Genomic DNA, 22,112 nt, shown 5'->3' on the forward strand with positions numbered 1-22,112 from the left:
ATCTGACGAAGAGAAACTTGTGTCCGGTACTGCTACAGACGCATCAATCCAGTTCCTTGTTCAGTAGCATCATCATATCATGTTTCTATTTAGGTCGTATATACAGTGACCATTTCTCGACCTGAAAAACAGCGTCCATGGTTTCCCCAATCAGATAGACGAAAACAAGAGCGAGACCCACCGCTGCGCGCCTCAAAACTGATGATCTCCAACCAACGCTACCATGGTGTTGTGACCCAGAGTCACACAGACGGCTGAAGGCGTCTTCCTGAAGACAAGGCGTAGAACGGTGTGTGTGAGCGTGGACCCGACGGGTCAGTGTGTGTGAGGGAGAGGGATAAAAACTCTTGGCTTGTAAAAGGAGTAAGAATCTTTTCAGTTGGGAAATAGAAAACCGAGAAGCCAGGGTCCTCGCCTAGTTCTCCTTCGCCGCGATTTCCTCTTGCAGGTGTTACTCACGTCGCCGGCGATCGCCGCGGCCACAAGGCACTACAAGTGGTATCAGATTCACGGTCCTCGGCGCGCTGCCGCTCTATTTCTCGTTCCCGGTTGGTCTGCTCGCTACATCGGTGTCGCTGACCCGCTCCGCCGTGAATTACTCCAATTCCAGCGTCCTCGCCCCGCCCACCGACTCCCAGTCGGCGGCGGCCCCCGCATATCGACGGTTAGCTGCCCAGCGCCATCGACCACCCCTCTTACCGTGCCGCTTAGGTCTAGTCCGGGATTGAGTGTTTTCCCTCTGCTTTTCGGCGTGGCGGCGAACATCTCGTCGTTGTTCGTGGGTTTCGGTAGCGTCTGCGGTATTCCTTCGGCTTGGATCGACGCTGTTCGGGCCTCTCCGTGTGAGGTTTCTCCAAATCGAGCAGTGTCTCCGGGTTTGAGGAGCAGTCGCCACGGCGCCCACTAAGCCCTCCGTGCAGACTCAGTTCGTGCTGGACAGGATGGATGCCTGTTTTCAGTAGGATGACGAGCACTGGACCCAGGTGAACGAGAATTTCAATTTGCTTTTTGCTCGGGTGGAGTCCCTGTGACACCTCAGGTGTCAATACTTTTAAATCCAATCAATACACCTTAGTTAAAGTTAAAAGAAAAATTTGGGAAACTAATTCAAAGAGAAAGGACCAAATAAAATACAAATCATACAAAAGAAATTAAAGGAAAAAGAGAAAGGAGTGAAAAACTACTCAAATTTTAATTCAAAAATGTGCACAAAATTTTTGTTGGCTCATGAGAGGTATTTCAATTGACATGTGCTCAATTGAACTTCAGCCAAAATCAAGTCAAAAACTGATTAAAACTAAAGTCCTTTTGTGCAAATATGTAAATGTACCAATAGTTCAAAATGTGAGTTTCAAACGAAAATTTGCATAACACAAAAGTTGTAGATCTTGGAAAGTTATGCAAAAATGGTATTCAACACTTTCCCATTTGAGCCCTCCAAATAGGAGATAATTTTAGTTTACCGAGAGGTCCCTGAAATTTTCAGAAATCGCAAAAGAGCCCCTACCTCCATCTCTTTCTCCCGGCTTGCTCTGTTTCGGCCGCCGCCTGCCGTACGCCGCCGGTGGACTTCGTCCACCGCGCGCCCGCGCCCAACTGGACCCGGGGAAACCTCTCCACGCCACCTGGCCCGCCCCTTGGCACCTCCTCGCGCGCACACGCGTCCCAGGCCGCTCCCGAGCCGCCACGCCACCCCGGCCGGCGCAGCGCCGCTGCCTCCTCCGCCCGCTCGCCGTCGAGCCGCCCAGGACCAAATCAACCGCCCCCAGTCACTGCATTCCTCCCCCAGGAGCTCCTTGGCCTATAAAGACCCCCAGCACCCCACAGTCGCGCCCCTTCTTCCCCTTCTTCCTCCTCCCGCCGCTCCGCCATGGCCGCCGAGATCCAGCTCGCGCGGACCGGCTAGCCCAGCCCCACATTGCCCCCTCCGACCACCGCAGCAGCTTCGCCACCTCCCAGTTAAGCTCCACGCGTGCGGAATCGAATCCAAACCCCCTCCCGAAGCCGTTCCCCTTTTGCGCTGCCGCCGGCGAGCTCAGGCTCACCGCGGACCGGCCACCTCCGGGGAAGACCGAGCCTGACAGCTACCCCAGAAGCATCCACGAGCTCACGCGGTGCTCGTGCGCGCCTTGTTCCCCTACCCCGAGCCCCCCTTCGCCTCCAGCGCCGGCGAACCGAACAACCGACCCGCCATCAACGCCGACGAGCTTGAACCGGTGCTCCAAACGCTCGAACGTCGACCAGGGTAGGTGTTCCTCGATCTTTTCTCCCCCACGCGCCTCCCCGTGGCAGCCCCGGTAAGCCCTGCACCGCAGAACACCACCGGCAAGATGCCACGGCGGAGAAGGCCGGCGAAGGACCCGGTTGTAATTTGTTTTTTTCGTTTAAGGGTGTTTCTGCAAGTTTTACAGTGTATACCAGTGAACTTCTAAAATGCGAAACAAATCACAGAAAAATCAGAAAAATGCAAACTCAACTGATCTGGAATCCTTGTAACAAGATCTACAAATTTTGTAACATTCACATTTGCAGAAACTCAACCAAGTTTAATCTAGGGAAAAGATTAATAAAACCACCTTATGCATGTTCATGAAGTTCTGCTCATCAAATGACTTTGATTTTTGGATATGTTATCACTAATGGAAAGCTAAGATCACAGTAAAAAGATGACACCAACCCAAAACAGTTATCATGCTTAGAACAATCAAGATTCTCTAATCTGTTGTTAGCTTTTTCGATTTAATTCAGGAAAATATACACATGACCTTGCTCTGAAAATTTTACTACAGACTTGTGTCACTGAATCCCTGCAAATCTCTGAATTTCAAATTTATTAGAGTTCGTGTGCTATATACCATGATTTATGCTGGTTTAATCAACTTAATTCCTCATATATAGTTCTTATACTCAGAAAAATCTATAATTATTTCTGGAGTCTCTTTTTAGCTCTATGTTCCTGTCTAAAAATTTTGAGCTGCATTTACTGAGTTTTGCCTTGGTGAATAATCATGCTTAGCATCTTAGGGCTAGATTTACTATTTTTTTTCTGAGTAATCTACAATGTTTCTGATCATTATTTTTGGGCATGATCTTGTTTAGAGTATGTTCTACCTGTGATAAAAAGTTCAGATGCAATACTAGTCGAATGCATCTTGAGAAATTCATGCAAAATCATGTTAAATTAACTGAATAACTAATTTATCATAGTGAGTTAAATCTTTAAAAATTTTCTGGAGTATGTTTAACTCAGGACTAGTCTCTGGTAAAAATTTGAGAGCCAAATCCTTAGTAAAACTTTCTGTAGATTTAATCTTTGTTAATGGCTTGCTGTTTTTAATCTTTTTATCACCTCTGCTATATAAGTGTATAAAATCTGGAAAAATTTCAGTACTGAGTTTATGCTTTGAAGTTACTTGCATAAAATTTGTAGCACCAGAATCCAGGTTGAACATTCTGTACAAAAAGATGAAGTAACTAGAGTAATCCATTTGCATGAATAGTTATAGTTCTTGCTCTATGGTAGATGCTGAAATTTATACCCTGAATGTTCAAGTTTGAATCTGAGTTACGTTAGTGTTTCATCACTAGCTCTTTAGTAGTTGTGTTGTTAAGGAATAATGAAGCATGCTATGTGTTGAAATTAAAAATGAAAACCCAAAACCCCACTCATTCATGAATAACCGTAGTTATGTTTGCTACTCTATAAACGATTGCCCATGCAATGAAATGTGAAATCATCACTAAATTAACTTTCATGGACTACAACTTTATCGTGAAGGAAAGAAATTATATCCCTGAATAACTCAAAATCTTGCATTGCATATAGAAACGGTTAACCTCGCGGACGGAGACTACGAACTGGTGCCCGCGGACTCTCGTGCGGAGCAGGAGGTTAATCTGAACTGTACTAACTTGTCCCAAGACCTGGGCCAAGCCCCAGAAGCTTTTCTACCAGACAGTGCCCAAGAAGGCAAGCCCCGGAGCATAATCCCACTATTTTTCCGAATTATCATTCTGCTATCTATTTATTAATGTATGGTAATAGTTGGTTTCCTGCATTTAAGTTCTCTAGGCGTTGATCGAAAACCCTAGATGCATGATCCATAGGAACCTATGTTTGATACCGGATCTTTTTATCGACTAGTTGCCATGCTAAATAGGTACGGTAGAAGTCGAGTGGTTTCCTGCCCCTCGCGAGCAAATAGGATTTGTACCGACTTTAAATCCTGTTGAAATGTAAGGACAACGGGCGGGGTTGTGTAGTAGTGATACCCCGCTGGTGTAGTCAAAAATGGCTAAGGTCGCGGTGTGTGGCTCATTTCGCTAAGCGTTTGAAAGTACTAGCCACATACCGAGAAATATGGTAATCGGTAAGCTTAAGTACCTGATTGGACCGGCGAGTGGAACGATCTCGCACCCTCCTGGTAGAAGTAGGATTTATTTTTATGTCGCGACGTACGGGTGCAGAGTGGTCGGACTCTGTAGTCGGGGAGGGTGTTCCGGATCCACGGACTGGAAAGAAAGGGGAAAAGTAGCGTGGGCGGGAGCGAAGTCGATCCCCATGCGTGTGGTCTAGGTTCCCCTGGCCAGGTTGAAATTCGATTCAGAATCGTCCGCCTCTCACGGCATGAGATTGCTTAATGTTTTCGGTCACACAGAGTAACAAGTGGAACATGACGATGATAATACTGCTGGTTGATTAAATGATTGCTCTACCATGTTTGTGTAGAGTTAGTTGCAAATTAGAATGGTTAATCCAACTAGAAGATGGCTAGATAAAATCTGAAAATCAGGATCAACACTTAGCGGCATTTTTTTTTGGCAAACAAACCCCACCAACCAAAAAGCCTTGCATGTCTAGTTATCGGACTATGTTATATCCGGAGACGGGTCAGTCTTGCTGAGTAATAGTATACTCAGCCTTGCTTGTGGCACTGTTTTTCTGGTACTAACTTTGAAGATCTGTTTGCGAGTCTTACTTGGCCTTGCACTCTGCCTCCGGGTTGGTCTGTTGAGTGGGATGGCCCTTCAGCTGGTGCTAATCACCCTCCCGCTGAGTGACGCATTCGTACGGGCTTTACCGATGCGTCACGTTATTTCGTTAGTTATCTTTTAATGCTTCCGCTGAACTTTGAGACTTGAATAATTGAGGAGTTGGAACTCCGTAGTACTTCGCTAGTCTGAACATGGTTTGTAATAAATTTTCTTTCCGCTGCAATCACTCTGAGATGTACGAAATGGTTTGTGTTGTAATCTCTGGGCTCACCTTCGTGTGAGTGTTGTCTGCTGATCCTAGAATAGCGTGGCTTTTATCGAGGCTTCACTCGAGGAACTACCGGTGAGTGCCAAATTGGGTCAGAGTTGCTTAGCAACGAAGATCAGTGCACCCGGGCCCAGTAGTTTTGGGTGGTTCCGCCACAGTCCCTTGGGGTCAATCAGGCACGTTTGGAGTCGCAGATGAATTTGGGGAATCAGGTCATGGAACAGATTTTGAAGGACCAGCAGACACTCGCAAAGCAGATCGAAGTGACTGGCGATGCAGTTGCGCGTCTCACTCTGAATCGCCAGTTTGTTCCGGAGTCAGAGGAACCACCACCCACCCCGACTCATCCTCAGGGATCGCCACCACAGAGTTTTCATCAGTACCACCCTCCTCTGCACGGGATCTCTGCTCGTGCTCCTCCTCACGGTAACAGATTTTGTTGTGAGCCTCTGGGATTTTCAGGCCACAGACATGTTACACCGAAGATGGCTTGCCCAACATTTGATGGTTCTAATCCCCGTATCTGGAAGTCTAAGTGCTTGGATTATTTTGAGCTGTGTAACATCGATGAGGCGTTTTGGGCTACAACAGCCACTCTGAATATGGACGACAATGCTGCCAAGTGGTTGCAAGTCTACAAGAAACAACATGGGCTAGGAGATTGGAATACTTTTATTTCAGCAGTGGAAAAGAAATTTGGAGCCAATGATTACAGGGATGCTATGAGTGAGCTGCTTGAACTCAAGCAGACTGATACAGTGGAAGAGTATGCTAGAGCATTTGAGAACCTGCAGTTCAAAATCTCCATGTATAATGACGGCTTTGATGATACTTTCTTTGTGTCTCAGTTTGTCAAGGGTCTTGAGCTGGATATCAGTGCTGGTGTGAGAGCTCAAGTGCCAAAAGATGTGGATGAGGCTATCCTATTGGCCAAGGTTCAGCAACAGGTCTTGGTGAAAGGTAAACATAAATGGTCTAAAGCTGCTGCTAGTACTAAATTTCAGTCCTCTACATCTAAAGGGGAGGGCAAGACAGGGCCCCAACCATCAACCATGTGGAAGGAAAGGCAAACTCTCAATTACAGGAAGGCTAATAACTTGTGCTACTACTGTGGAGAAAAATATGATCCTAACCATGCAGCCATTTGTGCTCAGCGTCCAAAAGCCCAGCTGAATGCACTAGTCACCAACCCATTGGATATGCCATTATCTGAGGAAGTGGTAGCTCAGTTGGAGTTAGAGGATTCCCTAGCTTTTGAATTTTGTCAGCTGTCCCTGAATGCTCTGGCTGGCACTGCCCATGGGGATGCTATGCAAATCCAAGCCCTTGTGCAGAACAAAACCATGCTGACATTGATTGATACAGGTAGCTCACACAGTTTTGTAAGTGCTGCTTTCCTTGATACAGTTGGCATTAAACCCGTTCCTACTGTTCCTCGACAAGTTAAATTGGCCAATGGGCAAGTTTTGCAGTCTGATTTGTGGGTTCCTAATATGCCTTGGTTTTGCAATGGTCATACTCTGCATGCTGATATGAGAGTGCTTGATATCACTGCTTTTGATGCCATTTTGGGTTATGATTGCTTGAAACCTTTAAGCCCTATGACCTGTCACTGGACAGAAAAGACTATGGAATTTTGTTATCAAGGGAAACAAGTTTGTCTCCAGGGAGTCCAGCCATCACCATGTACTGTCCAGGAGTTATCTGCTGATCAGTTAGTCAAGTTGTGGAAAGGAAATGATGTCTGGGCTTTGGCACTAGTTGTGCAGGACACTGACCACCATTCCTCTGACCAACCTCAGGAAATTCAGGACCTCCTAAAGCAGTATGCTGATGTCTTTCAGACCCCAAAGCAGCTTCCTCCTAGCCAAGTATATGATCATACTATACCTTTGTTACCCTCTGCAGTCCCTGTAAACTCCAAACCTTATCGATATTCTCCACAACATAAGGATGAGATCGAGAGACAAGTCAAAGAGATGTTACAGGCAGGAATAGTGGTTCCTAGCTCTAGCCCATTTGCTTCCCCAGTGCTACTAATTCAGAAGAAGGACGGCAGTTGGCGTTTTTGTGTGGACTATAGAAGACTGAATGAGTTGACAATCAAAAATAGGTTTCCCATGCCTATTATGGAAGAAATTTTGGAGGAGTTGGCTGGCAGCACATATTTTACCAAGTTAGATATGTGTTCTGGATATCACCAGGTTAGGATGAAACAGGAAGATGAGCACAAAACAGCTTTCAAACACACCAGGGTTATTACCATTTCAGAGTCATGCCCTTTGGTTTAACCAATGCTCCTGCTACCTTTCAGTGTTTAATGAATGAAGTGTTGGCTCCTTTCCTAAGGAAGTTTGTGATGGTGTTCTTGGATGATATCCTTGTCTACAGTCCTTCTTTACCTACCCACATTTCTCACCTGAAATAAGTCTTGGATAGGCTGAGAGCTCATCAGTTATATCTGAAGATTAGCAAATGTTCCTTTGCTCAGTTGCAGCTAGAATACCTTGGCCACATTATTTCAGGAGCATGTGTGTCTACTGACCCCACTAAAACAGCTGCTATGGTTAGTTGGCCAGTGCCCAAATCTGTTACTGAGCTGAGAGGGTTTTTGGGCCTAACGGGGTACTACAGATGTTTTGTTAAGCACTATGGCCTCATTGCTAAACCATTAACCCAATTGCTTCGCAAGAAACAGTTCTGTTGGTCTGATGATGCCCAGCATGCTTTCGAGAGGTTGAAGCAAGCTATGGTCACTACTCCTGTGTTGGCACTACCTAATTTCAAAGAACCATTTGAAGTTGAGATAGATGCCTCTGATGTTGGCATAGGAGTTGTGCTCATGCAGCATGGGCAACCAATAGCCTACTTGAGCAAAGCCTTGGGTGACTCTCACAAACACATGTCTATTTATGAAAAAGAGTTTTTGGCCCTCATTATGGCCGTAGAGAGATGGAGACAGTATCTGAACCGTGGAGAGTTTATTATCAAAACAGATCATAAGAGTCTGGCATTTCTCACTAAGCAGAACCTGCACTCGGATATGCAGAGAAAAGCCATGACAAGGTTGATGGGGCTCCAATTTCGTGTTGTGTATAAGAAAGGGAAAGATAACCTGGATGCTGATGCCCTTTCTAGGGTTGGTCACATGATGGCTCTGCAGGCAGTCTCTCAGGCACAACCACAGTGGTTACAAGATGTTCTCAATTCCTATGTTACTGATGCTCGAGCTCAAGATCTTTTGGCCCAGTTAGCTGTGCATAGTCCTAATGCTCATGGGTACAGTTTGGACCAAGGACTGATCAGATATCATGGCAGGATTTGGGTGGGGACAAATTCTGTTGTGCAAACACAAATTATTAATGCCCTTCATGCTAGTGCCATTGGTGGCCATTCTGGACAGCAAGCCACTTATCATAGAATTAAGAGATTGTTTGCATGGAAAGGACTTAAAACAAGATGTGGCCACTTTCATCTCCCAATGCCCAACCTGTCAGCAAGCAAAACATTTGCACACTCATCCTCAAGGACTGCTCCAACCACTGCCTGTTCCAGCTGGGGCTTGGCAAAACATTTCAATGGATTTCATAGAGGGGTTGCCCAAATCTGATGGATACAATGTTATATTGGTAGTGGTCGACCGTTTCACCAAGTATGCCCATTTTATACCCTCAAACATCCATATACTGCAATCTCAGTTGCTTGAGTGTTGTTTGATACAGTGGTCAAGCTTCATGGTCTTCCTCAGTCCATCGTTTCAGACAGGGATAAGGTATTCACCAGTTAAGTTTGGAAGGAGCTGTTCAAGTTGATGGGTGTCCAGTTGCATCTCAGTACAGCCTACCATCCCCAAACGGACGGTCAGACCGAGCTAGTGAACCAGTGCCTGGAAATGTATTTGCGTTGCTCGGTTGGTGATTCTCCTGCTAAATGGAAATCTTGGCTACCACAAGCCGAATTCTGGTATAATTCATCTCATCATTCTTCCTTGGGCAGTTCTCCCTTCAAGGCTTTGTACGGGCATGACCCATTCATGGGTGTTCCAATGGCTGCTTCGCCTGGCACTCCACCAGTGGTGGTTGAGTTCATTGCTGACCATTAATTACATTCAGTTCTCCTCAAGCAACATTTGGAGCGTGCTCAGAAACGCATGAAAGCTTCAGCTGACCGTTTGAGAACAGCTACTGAATTCCAGTTGGGTGACAAAGTTCTTCTCAAGCTCCAACCTTACGCCCAGTCATCGGTGGTGAATAGGCCTTTTCCCAAGCTAAAAGTATTCTGGTGCCTTTTCCCAGGCCTTTGCTAACAGCTTAATTCACCCTACTTTTCATGTGTCTCGGTTGAAAGCATTTACTCCTGACCATACTCCGGTGTTCTCCGACTTGCCTCCATTGGTGCAGCTTGACGGCTCTGATGTACTCTCTGAAGCCATTCTGGAGCGACGTTTGGTGAAGAAGGGCAACCGTGCGGGGCCACAGGTGTTGATCAAGTGGACGAAGCTCCCGGCCACGTCTGCGACATGGGAAGATTTCTATGTGCTGCAGCAGCGCTTTCCTACGGCGCTCGCTTGGGGACAAGCTCCTTCTCCAGGGGGGCAGATGTTGTGACCCAGGGTCACACAGACGGCTGAAGGCGTCTTCGTGAAGATAAGGCGTAGAACGGTGTGTGTGAGCGTGGACCCGACGGGTCAGTGTGTGTGAGGGAGAGGGATAAAAACTCTTGGCTTGTAAAAGGAGTAAGAATCTTTTCAGTTGGGAAATAGAAAACCGAGAGGCCAAGGTCCTTGCCTGGTTCTCCTTCGCCGCGATTTCCTCTTGCTGGTGTTACGTCGCCGGCGATCGCCGCGGCCACGGGGCACTACACATGGCTATGGTAGTAGTGCATCTTTTTAGTAGGAGTAGTACTACCGATGGATCGACCTCGATGCAACCCTGAGGCGAATACAAAAGTGCCAGCTAAGTGCAGCACCACATCCATGGCGAAGAAGCCGTCTGCTGCTGCTGCTAATGCTCGTGTTGTTTAGTCCCCAAATGGACCACTCGGGCACCACCAAGTTCTTGTGGTCGTCAAATTTACCGCAATCAAAAAACATGCGCACGTACTCGTCGCCGGTCACAAGCTTTGCTTTCGCCCATCGTGCTGCCGCTGCATGCTCCAATGGCGGTGCGTGGTCCATGGCCACCGCCCCTAGCAGGATCGGCTTCATACACTCCGGTGTATGCATAATATATTCACAAGTATAGGTGGCCAAACGGGTGGCCCGGCCCGGCACGGGCCTGTTTAGGCATGACCCGCTTAAGCACGAAAATATTAACGGGTCGTGCCGTGCTTGTCCATGGGCTAAAGTGCCGGCCCAGACACGACCCGAAATTGATTTAATCGGGCCGGCCCGGCCCGGCAGCCCGGCGGCCTGAAAATGTTTAAATAGGATTTGATAATGAATAACATAGTATTTAAACGGGCCTATCGTGCTACCCATCGGGCCAATCGGGCCGCCCTTTTTTTTCGGGCCGTGACTGGATGCGTCCATGGCTGACAGTGAGGCCTAGGCACGGCCCGGCTATCGTGCCCGTGCCGCCCGGAACCCAATAATAATCGGGCCCGGATCGTGCTCGAGTCGGGCTAAATTGGGCCGGGTCTCGGGCCCCAATGAGCATCGGGCCAAACGGCCATCTATATTCACAAGTACACATCCAAAGCGCGCCACCTAGGCAGTAGCTTTGCCGGAGACCTAGCTAGTGGTGGCGCTATCAGGATCGGATTGCTCGCCGGTGCACTCGCCTCAGCAGCCAGCAGCAGCAGCAATCTCTGACCACGAGAGCTAGCGCACGCACGCATGGAGCTCCGTCGGCCAATCACGCACCAGGGTACGCCCCGTGCCGATCTCGATCGGCTTCGTCCTCGCGGAACAAGGACGATTTGATTTGGGGTCCAACTCTGTTCATCTTCTATATTCCCCCCGAGCACAATGCATCCATCCATGCCCGGGCTCGAAAGCGACGGACGCGAACACGCGTAGCCGCCGCGCGCAGCTTGCTGCTACACGCCGGCCTGCACATCAAGGAACGTGACGGGAACGGCGACGGCGACGTCCGGCACGCGCGCGGCGCGCCGAGCGATCTGCCGGGAGCGCTGGCGGCCGGAAACGATCCGGCAGGCGCTAGTGCGAGCGAGTCGTCCATGATGCCCGGCTTGAATATTCCTGGCGACCACTCCGGATGGGGCTCGTCGCCTCCGTCCTCCACCCCCTCCCTTTACTTCTTCTTTTGGCAAGTCTTTCCCCGTCCGTTCCCGCGGCCGTGCACGCCCGTGCACCAGCGCGCGCACGCCCGCGGCGCAATGAGCCGAAAAAGCTAGCGGGGGGGGGGGGGGGGGGGGGGGGTCAGTGGCCACCGGTGGCGCGCGCGCGGCAGGTCGGTCGCCGCCATTAGAAAAACCGCCCCGCCCTTCGGCGCGGGTGGCCAAGATAACAAGCCTCTGATGAGGCCTCCACTACCGCGCTGCTCTCCCACCACCACCACCACCGCCCTCCCTCCCCTCTTCCAATCCTGCTCCTCCTCCCGTCCCCTGTTCCTGCGCACGGCGCGCCACCTATAAATCCGTGCGTCTCCAAGCCAACAACTACCGCGGCTAACTGCCTCGCCTCGCCTCGCCTCCGGCAGTGTCTAGCTAGCTAGCTCAGCTCGTCCTAGCCAGCCAGCTAGCTGCAGTAGCTTGCTTGCTAGATCCCCGCGACAGCGACCGCGCTAATGGAGGTCGCCGCCAGGACCGCCATTGCTCTGCTCCTCGCGCTCGCCGTCGCCTCGGGGTGCCTCTGCGGCGGCGCGCAGGGACGCCACCACCGCCACACCAAGCACACCAGGCACAACTCGGCGCACGCGCCCTCCCAGGCTCCGGGCCCGGCGAGCTCCAGGCGGCACGCGCCTCCGCACGCGCCGGGCGCCTCTCCCCCGGCCCCGCCGCCGCCGTCGTCGTCGTCGGGGGCCGGCGGCGCGGCCCCCGCGCCGGCGCCAGAGACCGCGGCGGGCGGCGCGGCCGCCGTGTACGACGTCGTGAAGGACTTCGGCGCGGTCGGGGACGGCGTGGCGGACGACACCGACGCCATCAAGACGGCGTGGGACACCGCGTGCTCGGAGGACGGGGACGGCGTCGTGCTCGCCGCCGCCGGGTACTCGTTCCTCGTGCACAGCACCGTCTTCACCGGCCCGTGCCAGGGCAGCGTCACGATCCAGGTACGTGCTCGCCGGCCGCCATGGAGAGAAATGCAGACGTGCGTGATGATCTTGACTTGGAGTTGACGATCCCAATGGCGTGCGCGCGCAGCTCGACGGGACGATGGTGGCGCCGAGCGACCCCGACAAGTGGCCGGCCAACAACAAGCGCAACTGGCTCGTGTTCTACAACGCCCACGGCACGACGCTGCGCGGTGCCGGGCTCATCGACGGCAAGGGCCAGAAGTGGTGGGACCTTCCCTGCAAGGCTCACAAGGTAGTCTACTTGTACTCGATCAGGAAGGAGTACATAGTTGCACAAGTGTCTGAAGAAATTCCTCTGCAGGGCCAGGGCGGATCAAGCGGCCACGGAGCATCCTGCGACAGCCCAGTGGTAAGTTGCCTAACGACTTTAACCGCACCAACCGCCACTTGGATCTGATCGGCCTAGCTAGCTTAGAGTGGCTGACAATGGTGACCTGCTGCCTGCAGGCGCTCCGGTTCTTCACGAGCAACAACGTGACGGTGCAGGGCCTGAGGGTGCAGAACAGCCCCGAGTTCCACTTCCGCTTCGACAGCTGCCGCGGCGTGGTGGTGAGCGGGCTGTCCATCAGCTCGCCGCAGCAGAGCCCCAACACGGACGGCATCCACATCGAGAACACCCAGGACGTGCTCGTCGCCAACACGGCGGTCTCCAACGGCGACGACTGCGTCTCCATCGGCGCCGGCGCCCTCAACGTGCGCATCGAGAACGTGACCTGCGCCCTGGGGCACGGCATCAGCATCGGGTCCCTGGGCAAGCAGGGCACCCGGGCGTGCGTGGCCAACGTGACCGTGCGCAACGCCGTGATCCGGCGCTCCGACAACGGGGTCCGGATCAAGACGTGGCAGGGCGGGTCGGGGTCCGTGTCGTCGGTGGCGTTCGAGAACGTGCGCATGGACGCCGTGCGCAACCCCATCATCATCGACCAGTACTACTGCCTCTCCAGGACCTGCGAGAACGCCACCACCGCCGTCTTCGTCTCCGGCGTCTCCTACGCCGGGATCCGGGGCACCTACGACGCGCGCAGCCCGCCGATCCACTTCGGCTGCAGCGACGCCGTGCCCTGCACCAACATCACGCTCGCCGACGTCGAGCTGCTCCCGGCGGCGTCGTCGTCGGGGCAGGCGGCCGACGAACCCTTCTGCTGGAACGTCTATGGGAACGCCGCCGCGCCCACGGTGCCGCCGGTGGCGTGCCTCATGGACGGCGTGCCCGGTAACTACGCCGACAAGAGCAGCTTGAAATGCTACTGACCGATCGAGGTCGTCGTACAATCTAATTAATAGTGATCTGCAATCCTGGTACTTGTTTAGAGGGAGGCCAACAGATGACAGAGAAAAGTAAGATTAGTGCAGATAAAACACGGTTGTTAAAGCGTGATTACTTATGTATATATAGAAAAGAAGATAAAGGTATACTAGCTAGTAACAAGCAGGGATTTGAGTGAGTATTACCGGAATGTATACACAGTATGTATAGAAGGAATGCTGCTTGGTGCCATGCATATAGGACACTTGCCGCACATGCATAGCACGTACCATTGCATGACTGGGATGTGTGCGTGCGCATGTTTCCCTTCCGTAGCAATAATAATCTCTTGTTGTGTGTGCATGTTTCACTTGATACACGTACCACACTTCAAAATTGTGTCTAGCTTTTTCCCCTGCTCACATCAGCTCACCTTATACTATAGTACCTCCTCCAAGTGCCTGTACCTCCTCACTCTAACAATTATTTAGAAAAAACCTGGTTTTTAGATAATTGTACTCCAACAACACCACATTATATGCAGCCAGTGAAGCAGGTAGGAATTTTTTTATATGCATATGGAAATCAAATTACGTCAGTGCAGGCAGAGATAATGGGTACGTGCATGATGATGAGCACAGCTCAAAACCGGAATCAAAAGGTGCGTACGGTAAAGCTGCCATTGAATGAGAGGCAGAAAAACAAGCACAAAGTGTGCAAGGCCACGACGACCTCTCCATCACCAGGGGCCCCGGCGGGCCTGCCTGTTGCGATGCATCCTGCCACATAAACTTTCTGTCCATGCCGTACTCACGCAACTAACGGATGTCAAGCCTCGAACGAACAACAGTTACATAGTATAGAATGTGTTAACATACAGTAAATAAACTGTGTTGCTGTTGCTGAAGCACAGCCTTGTTTCTACCACTAGCAGCTGCCAGGAATGACGAAGGATCCAGCAGATGAAAAGGTGTGTGGAGAGACTGGCTGAGAATGGCTGTTGTCCATTGTGGAGTGGAGATGGGCCAAGAGCAAACAGTGCAAGCACCTAACCAACCACGAGAGAAACCTGCCCAACCAGCATGCAGGACCGGCTGTTTAATTTGCCTCGATCGATCTATCTGTAGCAAAAAGGCGCGTACAAAGGGAAGGTTTTAGTGTTCTTGTGGGCGCGTGTGGCAGAGGGACGACGACGACAGAGAGGGAGTAAGCGGGAGATCACGAAGAATATAGCTGCCCAAATCAGAAGAGCACGAGGACAAACAGCAAAAAAGAAGGAGCCACATGATTGCTTCATAATTTGCCTGTGGCTCGCTCGGATCGACCGTTTGGTGATCGTCCTATCGAGCTACCCCTCCTTCCCCGTTTATAAGGCATGGTGGAACATGACACGGTCTTCTAAACAACACTTTGACCATTTATTTATCATATATTATATCACTTTTGATTATAAACTTATAATCATTGTAAAATATATTTGATTATGAATCCAATCATATGAAATTTGCATTATAAAAATAAAAATTTAATAGTCAAATTATTGGTCAAAGATGACAAGGTTTGAATCTTGATATACGTGTATGCCTTATAAACAGGGAAGGAGGGAGTACTAGCTAACGATAGCCAGGGTGCGTGTAATGTAATGTATCGTACGCATGTGCACGAGCTACGAGCAGTCTCCGTCCAATTAGGCCGCGGAAAAGCAGCAGGGGGGAGCGCGAGGTCAAGACTGCTAGAGAGTACGTGAACGCTGGGGATGATGACTCAAGAGTTGGCCACGGAACAGGCCGGTAGACCCAGTACCGGGGAGATCAGGTTACACGGATCGATGGAGCAGTACACAGCACTGGGGCATGTATATGGAGCTGACATTTTTCCCCCTCGAATACAAAGGAGAGCTGAGTATCTTTGTATTAAGAAAATGTGAGCTGACAATGATAGCTGCAGGTTTGCATATACATCACAAGTGTGAAATAATACTACTCCCATTTGTAAAAAAAATCATTTACTCTAACAGATTCATGTGATTAATATAAATGTTTTCCCAATGTACCTCTCTGACTCCCTCTCCATAAACCATAATGTCAGCAAATAAAGTTTCATATATTTATGGTCTAGAGAATTTGCATAAAGATGTCATATCACTAGTAAATAATAACGGGCCTTTAGTCCCGATTTTCATTCCGCGCAACTCAAGACTCAGAACCCAAGATGTCTTGCCTCGCGTTTAGCTTTTTTAACACCCCACCTACACAACACATGCGACTTTACATGGAGTCTGGGTTGGAGCCACCAACCGGGACTAAAGGCCCCTTTTAGTCCGGGTTGGAGACACAAACTGGGACCACAGGGTCATCATTTAGTCCAAATTGGTGTTACCACGCGGAACTAAAAAGGTGACATTTTGTCTCGGTAGGTGGCTCCAATGAGGACTAAAGCTCCCTGCCGCCCCTAACCTTTGGACCCAGGACTATAGTCTTCATTAGTCCTGGATCCAATGGCAGCTGGGATTAATGTGTTGGATTAAATATATTTTCTGTAGTAGTGTATGTTTCAGGCGGGAGGGAGTGTTGGCTCTCGCTAAGAAGCGGGAATTTCACTCATGAGGACTGGTCTGTTACCATCATTTATTCAGAGTTTTATTAGAAAGGATTGTTATCGCCCCCCCCCTTTTAGAAAGTAACAAATAATTTAGAACCAGTACAAAGCAAGCTCCTTTTGTGAAAGTTCAACAACTTGCAACTAATTCTAGAGTACACTTAAACTTTTCTGTCGACACTATAGCTAGTTCATCAACTAGACTAGTTCCTTTATTAATTTCTCATGGATGCCGTGCCGCTATGTATATGTGCCCACATTTCCGTTGGTGCTTTCCCGGAGGTGCAATTGAATCTCTGCTTGACGTACCACTTACTTTTTACACCGCTAAGCTGTACTCCTTCCATCCTAAAATAAGTTCCTTTAACATTCAAATTTTGTCCCAGAAAGATGTTCCTTTAGTTTGCAGTGAGGGTCATCTAATTAAAGCAATATCAAAATCAAGAAAAATTATACTGAGAAAGGTATGGAGTCAATCAAATATTCCCCCATCTCCAAAAGAATGTTGTTTTAGCATTTAAAATTTATCTCACAAAAATTGTTTGCGTACCTTGTATTAAGGTTCATCTAGTTAAAGCTATTGATGAGGATCGATGTAGAAAACCAAATAAACCACAAGGTTTCCAATCACAATTGCTATAGTAATTAGGGGCAGCAAGATCATTTCTTAGTATGGATAATGTGTCTTAAATTTTCTAAAAGAATAATGTTTTTTAATAGAGGAAGACCTACGTAGAAGATACTTTTCTATTTCCAATGCATTTGCATTTATTAAAGATATAGGGAATCAAATAAACAACGTAGTTTTCAATCACAACTGCTATAGTTAATTAGAGGTAATAAGATCATTTGTCACTACTAGTAATGTATCTGAATATTCTAAACGAACACTTATTTTAGAATGGAGGGAGTAGCAAGAAATTAAGAAATAGTAGAAGAAAGCCATATTTGTAGATGTAGGAAATTAAATAACCCAAATTAAACACGCTAGATGTAGATGTAATAGTAGTAGTAACATGAGCGGCCGACAAAGCCTGATGCGACAAGACGTCCAAACGCTCGTAAGCCCGGTATACGCGCTATGGCCACTTGCCATTTCTAAACAGTGTGCTCCATGCGTGGTAAGTTCTAGTAACTTCGACGCACCCAGCTAATAGCTAGAGTGCTAGACCAATGCCAAGCTAGCAAAGCATGACACGTAGTACGATGACATGAATGGACGATGCATATGCAGCACGACGACTGGAACAGACGACACACGACAGGTCGTAGGTATTAGCTCTCGATTCGATTCGATTCCATGGGTAGTAGGCAGTAGTAGGCGTAGATGCGGCGAGCACTCTCCGAAACCCGGGAAGACGCCCCTGTCCGCAGGCAACCTCGCAGCGCCACTAGCTCAGGCACCACACTGTGCGGCCGGACCCCACCCCCATCCATGTATCCACGCAGCGGCAGCGCCGCGCCTGATAGATCGAGGATTCGAGGCCGTCGCCCTCCACCCACCGCCCACGCGCACATGTACAGCGCGCGCGGCCGCCGGCCGGCTAGTCGGCCGGCCGGCCGCCGGCAGCGCGCGTGGTGCAGCGGCGCCGGCCGCAGCTCGCGGACCGGAGGCGGGCGCGGCGGTGGGTGGCCGGGTCGGTGCACGCACGCACGCATGTGGGTGCGAGGGGGGCCGGATCGAGCGCGGTGGTGGCGAGGTCAACCGGGAGTCCGCAAAAGCGCGGGCACGGGAGGGAAAAGAGAGCACGGCCGGCCGGCGTTCTGACGACGTCGTCGCTGCCACGACCACTACCGCGGCCACTACGTAGCCCACCTACGGCTGCTCCCCGGCGGCATCAATTGATTATATATATACTACTATACACCCCCACTGCTGCCGCCGCCAGCAGCTCTCTGCACTCGCGTCCCTCGCGTACAGAGCAGCCTCGCGTGCTCGTGCCATTGCTTTCTATCTCTGCCAACAGTTCGCATGCCGAGTGGTCAGAGGCTTTGCCGAGTAGTCTTTGCCAAGTGTTACACTCGGCAAAGTGTTCACCGAGTGTATAACTGCCTTTGCCGAGTGTGCCTGACACTCGGCAAAGACGCTGAATCCGGTAGTGGCATTAGCTCAGTGAGTGAGTCCCAGTGATCGATCGTTGATCTTGGGACTTGGCCTGATGAGCAGTCGTGCTCAGTTTTTGTTCAGGTTTATATAGAGAGATCCATGGGTGGTGTTCTGCTTCTTCCTCCTGAGTGTTGGCAAGCTGCTGCAATTTGCCAATTTGCATGCGTCAAGTGTCCTTCCGGCTCAATTATTGGCCAAGAGTGACATGCATTGTGTGTGCGTCTCTTGCATGCGCGCAGAGATGTGTACGTGCATTTCCTGGCTTGCGCAGTGGAAGCACACGCGCTTTGGAGCAGCTGCCAACAAGCTAAGCTTTATTTGCTTCGAGCTCAGCTTCTTCCAGCTATTCGCATGCCGGATTATGCATCTACCGGTCTGCTGGATGGTGGTCATTGTTTTCATTCCTTCTTCTTTCCCTCTCCCTTTTGCCTCGTTTACCACCTTTACCTCGCGCTTTTTCTCAGTTTTCTTTTGGTCCCCTCTGCTAGGGGTGAGGCTACTACCTAGCTTGCCTAGCGTGATGGGTCCTAAATCCTAACTCTCTGCTAGCTAGCTATCTGGCTGCTTCAAAGCCCTTACCTTTCTCCCTGGTAGAAACCGACCCAACATTTCTTTGGATTTTGTTAGTTGCGCTAGTTGGCCTTGGCAAACAAGGACATCCATTATTTTAATTGCTGCAAAAGATTAAAGCTAGCCGGCATTATTAGCAACACATACATTTTGCATTTATAATATATACTATACTGATTCATACAACCAATAAATTCAAGATCTAGTAGTTTATGTAATTTTTTCACTTTGGTGATGCCTTATGCATTATTTTTCATTATATTATATATGCCTACAGATTTCTTTCATTATATATACTATATACAATTATATACACATTTATGTTTCAATTATTTTTCATACACGCCTACAAATTTTGAGACATAAAAAGTTATGATTAAAATCACAGAAAACTTTTCCTAATCCTTTGTATTTTCTTTTTTCCTCTTTGCTGATGCCCAAACTCACATTTGAGGTAAAGAACAAAATTTCACATCATTTCTCACACCACTAGTGCGGTGGTCCGTAGGATCGTGTCAAATTGATCTTACAAGCAATGTCATTTTCCAAACATGCATACGTAAATGCCCAATTACACAATATTATATTGATGACCTACATATACAATTCACTGCCTAACAAGCTACATGCAATAATTAACTGAATTTCAAGATTCAATATCTTATGACTTAGTATAGAAGTTTCCATCTCAGGAAAGAAATAAATCTTATAATAAAATATATAGTGGAAAAAGATTTAAATCGTGTGCGCGATAAAATACTCCAATAAAAAGGTGTGCAATCAAATTGCAGTATATAACGGCAAATTGGTAAATGCTAAAGAGCCTTTTAACCTGCCAATCTGCCATCTCATTGCAGGCAGGGTACGATTTAAAAGTGTCCAGATGAGCTGTTCATGCCTCCTGCTCCAAACAAAATCCAATGTCGTTTGATTAGCATGTCTCCGGTAGTAATGCAATGCCCACTAGAAACAACAAAAGATAAAATATAAAAACCACGCCGATCAGCAGCTTGTGCTGGACTCCATTAATTTGTTTTCTTATTCTATCATGGATATAAATATCTCCTATGTGGCAAGCTAGATATCAGTTTTAAACTGGTTTGTACTGTGTCGTACTATCTTAAAAAGTGATCTCAGTGCATTTACGCTTTGCTGTCGCTTTATAGCCGCAAGCAGGTTTGCATACGTCAACTGTTGAAGTTTATTTTTGACTTGATCATGTAGTAAAGTTCAGAGGATTGATTCAGCATTACTTGATCACCTTTTCAGTGAAGTGAAACAACTTGTGCAGTACCACTTCAGTAATAATCGATCAGTTGGGTTACATTTCAGCGAAATTTAGCATTGAAGACCAAAATTGTAGTGATGACTACCATCCGAATTTTTCAGAATCGAGTTTGGCTTCTGGCTGGTACACACGCTGTTGCGTTGAATTCTAGCTAGGTACACGTCCAAGGCAGTTTTATGGCATTGATTTGCCTTCAAAATTGTGATTTGTGAAAAATTGTACCATATGGGGTTGATGACATAGAGCCGCACAAGTCAGTGGTGAAGCTAGGGTGCATATAGACTTGAACATTGAGGGGTGCATATATTGTGAAAAATAGACCTAATTACTGTTTTGGTAATTTTTTGTGGGTGCATGTGCACCCTAAATTAATATGTACTCCCTCCGTCCCGAAATGTAGGTTATTCTAGGATTTTTCCAACAGATTATGGAGATGGAGAAAAGACTCTCCTACCCCTAATTATTAAACATTGTGACTCTATTTGAGTAATCAAATATGTTCTAATTAAAGTACCATACTCTTTCCCATGCACCTTCCCCACATGCACCTCCCCCAACATGGCTTCATGCACGTCTTTCTATTAAAAAGACCCGAAAACGATGTACAATTAATATGATTTGATCCACTCTCAATCTAGAATGACTTACATTTGAGTACAAAATTTGAACTCTAGAATGCCCTACATTTCAAGACGGAGGGAGTAGCTTCGCCCCTGGAACAAGTCCTCGTGAATTACAATAATTTCTTTCCTTCTAATCCCTGTGTTATGTCCGTTCTCGTAATGGAAATGGGGGCGACCTCGATTCAAATTCCTGTGTTTTGGATCATGCAAACTGAACGCTTTCCCCAAATAAATGTCCAGGCCACGAAAACTATATATAGTAAATTAAAGTATCTGCAACTGATCAATGTTTGAACAAAACAAATAACGCTGAACTGTGGTCTACATCATTGCAATGCAGCGATGATTTCAAACTTATCCAAACATCTCTCGAAAAAGAATTATCCAAGAAACATGCCCAGGCTGGCATCTCTTTGTCAATGCAGTACATGTACTCCTACAACCGCAAGTGAGCTCTCTCTATTGGACAACACAAGCACACTCCATCTGACCTCGCTCTGAGGCCGGCCGGCTCTGACAACGACACAAGTAAACATCCCATTTGCGCTACAGATGCAGAGATAGATGACCCTGCGCAGAGGGGCGCCCCAGCATCTCCGGACGACTCCGCGCAAGATCTTCGGAAAGCTCAAATCTTATCTGCAACCTGCGTCGCCTCAAAAAGGTCCGAGACAACGAAGCCTCCATGAGGCCTGCAGCAGCAGCTGCATTATTGTGGGGGCGGAGCTCAGAATCTTGAGATCATGCGCGGCATGTAGGATGAAGCACGCAGGACCATGTGTCTCGCTCAGTCCTCATCTCAGTGTGCGCTTCTGCGCACGCTTTTGCCACTGTAAGCAAAGCACGCCGCTGAACGTACCGCTACTAGCTAGGGCCTCGACCTGGACCACGGGCGAGCGAGGGACTTGACATTCGTGATTCTTGTCCGGAATTGAATCTGACCAGGGGTTAAGGCAAGGCCGCGGAGTGACTTGCAGAGTTGCAGTCAGTGTTCTTGCCGTCGGAGTGCAGGTGCCCGTGCTCTGAAGCAGATGGAAAGGAGATGGTATGGTAAGTTCTAGTGCTTCTGTGGCTAACTATTTACGGTAAAGTAAGCGTCCATATTCCCATACACCATTGTTCATGGTGGAAAGTGAAACAGATATATGTTCCATAGCAGGT

The 22,112-nt window shown here is 48.7% G+C and overlaps 1 protein-coding gene across 2 annotated transcripts; it reads left to right on the forward strand.

The window, feature by feature from the left end:
* The first annotated feature begins 11,736 nt into the window (after positions 1–11,736).
* LOC120676294 (polygalacturonase At1g48100-like) lies at positions 11,737–14,170 on the forward strand. Of its 2 annotated transcripts, XM_039957530.1 has the most exons (4): positions 11,737–12,495; positions 12,587–12,751; positions 12,821–12,868; positions 12,967–14,170. In XM_039957530.1, the coding sequence occupies exons 1-4, from the start codon at positions 12,013–12,015 to the stop codon at positions 13,768–13,770; spliced, it is 1,500 nt and encodes a 499-aa protein (XP_039813464.1). In that variant the 5' UTR covers positions 11,737–12,012; the 3' UTR covers positions 13,771–14,170. The 2 variants fall into 2 exon arrangements, with proteins under 2 accessions (XP_039813464.1, XP_039813463.1); XM_039957529.1 differs by having other exon boundaries at positions 12,587–12,868.
* The last annotated feature ends 7,942 nt before the right edge of the window (positions 14,171–22,112 follow it).

This window comes from Panicum virgatum, chromosome 5N, assembly GCF_016808335.1.
Source record: "Panicum virgatum strain AP13 chromosome 5N, P.virgatum_v5, whole genome shotgun sequence".
In the NCBI taxonomy this organism is placed as follows: domain Eukaryota; kingdom Viridiplantae; phylum Streptophyta; class Magnoliopsida; order Poales; family Poaceae; genus Panicum; species Panicum virgatum.

Coding starts and splice junctions, on each gene's coding strand:
- LOC120676294 (XM_039957529.1), top strand. CDS start 12,013: ATGGAGGTCGCCGCCAGGACCGCCATTGCTCTGCTCCTCGCGCTCGCC. Junction 12,496..12,586: donor AGGGCAGCGTCACGATCCAG/GTACGTGCTCGC, acceptor GTGCGCGCGCAG/CTCGACGGGACGATGGTGGC. Junction 12,869..12,966: donor CATCCTGCGACAGCCCAGTG/GTAAGTTGCCTA, acceptor TGCTGCCTGCAG/GCGCTCCGGTTCTTCACGAG.